At 36.8% G+C, this 6813-nt stretch overlaps 2 protein-coding genes, 1 non-coding gene and 1 pseudogene across 4 annotated transcripts; 2 read left to right on the forward strand and 2 right to left on the reverse strand.

Moving 5' to 3' along the window:
• The first annotated feature begins 1387 nt into the window (after positions 1 to 1387).
• LOC147930035 (wall-associated receptor kinase-like 14 pseudogene) lies at positions 1388 to 2131 on the forward strand (annotated as a pseudogene).
• Positions 1992 to 4198, forward strand: LOC104737661 (cysteine-rich receptor-like protein kinase 44). The gene is made up of 7 exons (XM_010457885.3): positions 1992 to 2126; positions 2494 to 2607; positions 2711 to 2844; positions 2937 to 3147; positions 3232 to 3475; positions 3565 to 3715; positions 3803 to 4198. The coding sequence occupies exons 2-7, from the start codon at positions 2523 to 2525 to the stop codon at positions 4115 to 4117; spliced, it is 1140 nt and encodes a 379-aa protein (XP_010456187.2). The 5' UTR covers positions 1992 to 2126; positions 2494 to 2522; the 3' UTR covers positions 4118 to 4198.
• Positions 4199 to 4248: 50 nt separating this feature from the next.
• LOC104737662 (uncharacterized) lies at positions 4249 to 6525 on the reverse strand. Of its 2 annotated transcripts, none has more exons than XM_087480301.1 (4): positions 6051 to 6525; positions 5861 to 5951; positions 5483 to 5573; positions 4249 to 5376 (listed from the first exon to the last, which is right to left on the reverse strand). In XM_087480301.1, exons 1-4 carry the CDS (start codon positions 6105 to 6107, stop codon positions 4404 to 4406), a joined length of 1212 nt encoding a protein of 403 aa, XP_087336427.1. In that variant the 5' UTR covers positions 6108 to 6525; the 3' UTR covers positions 4249 to 4403. The 2 variants fall into 2 exon arrangements, with proteins under 2 accessions (XP_087336427.1, XP_010456190.1); XM_010457888.3 differs by having other exon boundaries at positions 6046 to 6525.
• Positions 6489 to 6560, reverse strand: TRNAQ-CUG (transfer RNA glutamine (anticodon CUG)). Its single transcript has one exon. It is a non-coding gene; the product is annotated as a tRNA-Gln (tRNA).
• Positions 6561 to 6813: the final 253 nt, after the last annotated feature.

Consider the following 6813-nt stretch of genomic DNA (forward strand, 5'->3'; position numbering starts at 1 on the left):
TTAACTATTTAAAATTAGAAAAGTAGGGTGTTGTGTAATAAAGAGTTTGTGAGATAGGGAGAAATGGTAGGACATAGGTTTGGTGAGAAAATTACAAAAATAGGTATGTGTGGGTAAGAAATAAATATTTTTTTTTCCCTTCAATCATAATTATTCAAATAATTGTTAATATAATCTATTTTTAGAAAACTTCTTAGATACAAAAAAATACATTTTTTTTCTTTACAATTTGATATGAGTTTTATTTAATAATTTTTAAATATATTATATAAATATTTTGTATCCATATACCTTAGTATGTGTACAAATGTCTATACACATTATTTTATGTACAAATGTCTGTACACATTATTCTGTGTACAGATGTCTGTACACATTATTATGTGTACATATGTCTGTACACATTATTAACTTTACAGATGTAATTTGTATAAAAACATTGCAGTACAAGCATATGTACAAACATTTGAAACCCTAATAATGAAATAATTTTTATCTGTACACCTGATAATGTGTACAGACATCTGTATACAAAATAGCGTGTACAGACATTTGTACACTTAATTAGGTGTACAGATCTAAAATTTGTAAAAAATATTTAATATTATCAAATAAAATCATCAAGCAAAATGCATATCCAATTATATAAAAAAACATAGAATTTTTTTTTCAATAAAAATTTAGAATATTTTTTAATTAGTCAGCATTTTTATTTTTAGATTATACGGAGCATATAATAAAAAAGAAAAAAATTAAAAAGAAAATAAAAATAAAAGATTCAATGGCATGTGTTGTAAATATTAAATGTTGATAAGGGTTTGAAAGTCTTGTGAACAGTAGAAAACAGTAAAAATTGTGGTATTTGCTAATTGTAAATAGTGATTGTACTACTTTTACAATTATGTTTTGAAAACTGTCTATTTTATTGAATATCTCTATTTTTATTACCATATCCGACACTGGTACAACAAAAAAAAATTCTAACAGAAACGGGAATTAAATAAAAGACCCATTAAATAATATAGAGAACCAGTTGACTCCTTTAAACTAGGAGATAATTAATCTCAAACATGAGACTAACTCAAAACTCAATAAGACTCCTTCAAAATCCAAGAGATGATGAATCATATTGACTTGTTTGGCCGGAGAACTGATAAATTCAAAGCTATTTCTCTGATTAACAAAGAGATGATAGAGATCCTGAAATCAAATCCAAGAAGATGAAGAGAAAGCTTTAGCGAAGGTATATTTTTGTTAAATTTCTTAATTTGATGGATAATCTAAAACCCTAGTTAGACTCTATAATTAATCAGGCCACTTTCTGAGTTTCTTGTGTTTACAGGAAGGTGACGAATGTTGAGACTGATTCAATCAACGTTCAAGAAATATGGCGACGATTTCTGATAAATTGAGTCTGATTTTGATCATAATCGTAATCGAAGGATCTACTTTCCGACGAGTTTCTTCTTCCGAAATTTGTAACGGAAATTGCGGTAGGTTGACTCTGCCATATCCCTTTGGCTTTTCTCCTGGCTGTCCGATCCGATTCCATTGCTCTGAGGTGGATCAAGAGACCAAGATCGGAGGGTATTCCGTCCAAAACGTGACGGATAACAGTATATTCGTCGGCCTTCCACACAATTGTAGTCGGAAGATTGAAGACATGACTACGCTTTTCGCCGCGCAGTTTGCACCGACGTCGGAGAACAGTTTCTTGATGGACGAATGTATGTATAAAACAAACGGTTGCTCGATAAATCAGGGTTTCTTGGAGAACACGTTAAAACTGCAAAGCTGTGGCTCCACGGGAAATATAAGCTGTTTTTCATTAGATACTAATTCTAAGTTTTTCAGCATGAAGGATTTGAGGAATAGCTCTTGCAGTTTGTTGTTTTCGTCGATAGCTTTTGGGTCTGTAGGTGCGAATACGGGGATAGCGCTAGAGTTCGAAAGGGTTCAGTTAGGCTGGTGGTTGAAGGAAGGTTGCGAAAATAAACCTTGCGCAGAAAACGCAAACTGTACACAAGTTGACATTCCCGATGGAAATGCAGGACATCGGTGCTCATGTCTTGAGGATTACCAAGGAGACGGATACATCAATCCTTGCCTCAGAGTTAGAGTGAAAGGTTAGTCTGAAATCCGAGTATGAGCCTGATTTTAAACCGGGTAGTCTGTTTGACCCAAAACAGAGTACTCTGCATTAGGCCATTAGCTACTTATGTGTGTGTATAAGGAGGCTATAAGCTGACAAGAAATTGTGATTGCAGAAAATTTGACTCTTTTTCTGTTGATAAGTGATAATTTGTAATCACACAACAGAATATTACCGCTATGTTTTATCTAAAAAGCAAATATACAGAGCACTCTGCATCAGCTACCTCTATATATAAATTACGTATCTAATAGAAGCTACCATTTTTATCAAGTGTTGTAATCTACAACTACTTTCTCGTCTCTAACAGTTTATATCTTAACAAATTTTGGGTTTGGCAGGAAATGTCGGAGTAAAATTCATTATTGGCATGGGTGTCTCTTTTATTGCCCTTGTTGTAATCTCTCTTTATTTCTTTACAAGGAATAGAAGAAAGCAAAAACAGAGACATAAAGGTTAAACTTGAACTTTTTAGTCGAAAAGGTTGAAAAAAACTAGATTCTCGATAGAGTTTTTAACGTTGAATGACCCTTTTGGTTTTATTGCCTTTTGGATCAGGCAAATATGTCCAAGATCATAGGTTAAAAGATGCACAATTATTGCAACTTGACTTTGATACCGTAAGATTAGCAACTAATGACTTCTCTCCAAACAACCATCTTGGAGAAGGTGGCTTCGGTGCAGTTTATAAGGTTATAAGATTTGATTAACTGATCGTTACTAATTATGTTTATGAACTCAATGATGATTAGATCTCTCTTACGTATGTTTCAATAATCACCAGGGTGTTCTTGATTCTGGGGAAGAGATAGCTGTGAAAAGATTGTCAGTGAGATCAGGACAAGGAGACAATGAGTTCGTAAACGAAGTCTCATTGGTCGCCAAACTTCAACATCGTAATCTTGTTAGGCTTTTAGGTTTCTGTTTGGAAGGAGAAGAACGACTTCTCATCTATGAGTTCTTTAAGAACACAAGCCTCGAAAAGTTCATATTTGGTACCTTACTTAAGACCTGAACACAAACATCTCTATCTTTTATTACTTATATAGAGAATGATCCAATATTTGATTCTTTCTCAGATTCCAATAGGAGAACGACCTTGGATTGGGAAACACGTCATAGGATCATCACAGGTGTTGCTCGAGGTCTTCTTTATCTCCATGAAGGTTCTCGTTTCAAAATAATTCATCGAGATATGAAAGCCAGCAATGTTCTGTTGGACGATGCAATGAATCCGAAAATCGCGGATTTTGGAATGGCAAAGTTGTTTAATACGGACCAAACAAGTCAGACCATGTTTACAAGCAGAGTTGCAGGAACTTAGTAAGCTGCCCAAAAAATTAAGTATCCTTTTGGTTCCATCAATTCTTTGAAAAAAATATCAAAAGCCTAAAGTTATCTTGTCGTTGCAGTGGTTACATGGCTCCAGAGTATGCAATGAGTGGGCAATTCTCGGTGAAAACTGACGTATATAGCTTCGGTGTACTAGTCCTTGAGATCATTAAAGGTAAGAAAAACAACTGGTCTCCGGTAGAACAAAGCTCACTGTTCCTCCTTAGCTATGTAAGTGAAAAATATTACTAATGTTTTACTTTTTTTACTTTAGACTTTGACATATTTTTAACTCATGTATTGTCTTTATATGTATAGGTGTGGAAATGCTGGAGAGAAGGAAAAGTGTTGAACATTGTGGATCCAAGTTTGATTAATGATACAATAGGTCTAAGTGATGAGATCATGAAATGCATTCACATTGGTTTGTTGTGTGTTCAGGAGAATCCAGAGAGCAGACCAACAATGCCTTCTGTTGTTGCAATGCTCAATGCAAATTCTTTCACTTTACCGAGACCCTTGCAACCGGCTTTTTACTCAGGGGTTGTAGAGCCATCGTCAAGAGACAACAATCACACAAGTAGTACTGCGTCTTTGAATAATGTTACCATTACTGAGTTAGATCCTCGTTAAATTAAGTGTGTAAAAACTAAAAAGACTACAAATGTAAATTCTCTATTGCTTTAATGAATGTATAACTATAATTTCTGAATATTCTTCAAGGTTTCTGTTTTTTTTTTCTCCAAATAGAATTTAAGAAGTAATTTTGACAAAATTCTCATTCATAAATGTTACCTTTACATTAAATTAGGCCAAAACTGATATATTTCCCATCTCTCTGTTTCCTTTTATACAATTCAGCGTACTGAACTATAAATAAAAGTTATAAATCTAATATCATCAGTACTCAGAAGATTGATTAACCTTTAAGAATATCATTGTTGGTTGTTGCTTGAGTCTCTGAATCCACCGGTGCAGGGACTGAAGAGTTAACCCGATTTGGTTTCCCGGAAGCTCTCTCATCAGATTTATTACCCCAGCAATGCTTTGTGAGATGTCCTTTCCTCCCACAGTTTTCACAGACGATGATGACTCTCCCGTCTCTCTCGGGTTCTTTCCTCTTCCAACCTATGCTCTGGGATCCTCTATGTGTTGTTCCTAGGCTAGGTCTCCTTTCCATCTGAGAGGAGCCTGCGGCTGGTCTATATGTAACCCCTCCTTGTGCTCCATTTCTACGGAGCTCTTCCTCAGCTTTCACTCGTTCCATTAACATCCAGACCGGTAAAAACTCCTCTTCCATTAACCTGGTGCAGAAGCCTCTCCACGATGGGGGAAACTTGGAGATGATGGTACTCACATGAAACGTCTCATCAAGAAACATACCGGCACTCACTATGGAGTCGGCAATTCTGTTAAAGACTTGGACTTGCTCGAGTATGGGTCTTTCTTCCACCATTTTGAATTCAATGTACTTTCTGACTTGTGACCTCTTCGAATTGGATTCCTCACACTGGTAAACCCATTTTAACTCGTCCCAAAATTCTTTGGCATGCTTAAATTTCTCCGAATACTGACGGTATAGATGATCAGACAAGGAGTTCATCAAGTGATTATGGCAAAGGTAATCATCTCTCAGCCATATTTTGTCCGAAACATCAGCTCGAGTTATTTCGCAGGGGTTGGTTTCAGGGCCTTGAGAGCTACCAATACCGGGACAGGGTTCAGAGAGAACATAAGTCAGATTAAATTGCTTCAAAAAGAGTTCCATCTGTGTTGCCCAGGAAAGATAACCCTTCCCATCAAACCGTGAAGTCTTGATAAGAGAAAACCCGTGAGAGCTGTTCTTCTTATCCGCAGCCTCAGAAGTATCTCCGTGCTGTGTTGATTCAGATCTGCATTATGTTTTACAGCAAGATAAGCGGTCTGCATAATGGCCAGTACCACGAAGAATATATGACGATAAACACTGAAAGCAATGACAGGGAGCATGAACCTTACTTCAATTTTGATTGGCACTGCTTAATACCTTCTTCTATTGCTGCAAAATTCTTAGTGATCACAGACCATTGGTTAGTTGACAAATGTACTCCTGACAAAGAAGAAACATGAAAGCTTTCTCAGCACAGCAGTTGCAGCATGAAGTCAATAAAGCAATACTATAAGTAAAGGATAGTGGCAGAGGAACCAACTGCTTAGAGTAACCCCATTAGAGAACCATAAAATAAATGAGCAAAAGATCAATACTTTAAGAAACCTCTAGCAGTGGAAACACTAACAACTAAAATCAACAGAAGCATAACTAGAACAATGGCTTCCTGAAACCACTTATAGCAATCAGAATCAAGATAAGAGACGACCAAGTGTGTTTCAAATTACCTCTAAAAGCCTTCCCATGTTCCTGAGAACCAATGGACAGAAAAGCTTGGCCTCTGTACTTTTGAACCGTCGCATTTCGCTTCTCCGATAACTACAGTTAAAAGACCCAACAATGATCATAATGTCTACTCTATACAGTGGTGTCAAACCTATAGAAGAACAATGTCAATAGGTAAAGTCGCAACCTTACAAATAAAGCGGTCATCTTCACCACCAACGGAAGCGACAACAACAGAACCTGTCTCATTCTGCGCCGGAGCCACCGTTGCCTCTACGAGGGCTTCACCGGGAGTGGATAACAAAAAGGCCTCCATGACATCTCTGACTAGCTTCTTGTGAATGGTCCCGGATAAGTCGAAACCGAGTTTAGCAGAAGCGTCGATCCGGAGCTTGAACTCAGTCATTTGGTCCATATCAGCTTCTCTGAGTATACCCTTCACTGTTTCCTCGATCTTTTGTTCCATTGTTTCACCCGAACCAAGAACTAACGAATTCTCCATTTCCCAAAAAAAAAGAGTTCGCAGCAGAGCTTTTATTGTTGTTGTTGGCCGGCGTGTTATATTTTAGGGTTCATTCTGAAATCGCCGGGGAAAAAAGCCTGGTCGGAGGGAGTGGGAGCAAAACAGAAAGGTTCTACCGAGAATTGAACTCGGGTTACTGGATTCAGAGTCCAATGTCCTAACCGCTAGACCATAGAACCGTTTTGCTATAGCGTTTTACATTAATATTCTTATACATAACCAAAAAGGCCCAGTTAGTTGGCCCATATTTTGATACAGCCCAACACTATCTTATAGGGCTTCGTCGATGCTTAAATTTAGTTTAGTGGTTAAATCAGCGTAAACGTGTAGAATGTTATGTTGGAGTAATTAACAAAAATTAATAATGAATCACGAAAGTACAGCCGTGCGATCATACCTTAATAACAATATAACTACACTCTGGATTCTTGC

The sequence above is a fragment of the Camelina sativa genome, chromosome 13, assembly GCF_030686135.1.
Source record: "Camelina sativa cultivar CO46 ecotype springtype chromosome 13, ASM3068613v1".
Taxonomy (NCBI): Eukaryota; Viridiplantae; Streptophyta; class Magnoliopsida; order Brassicales; family Brassicaceae; genus Camelina; species Camelina sativa.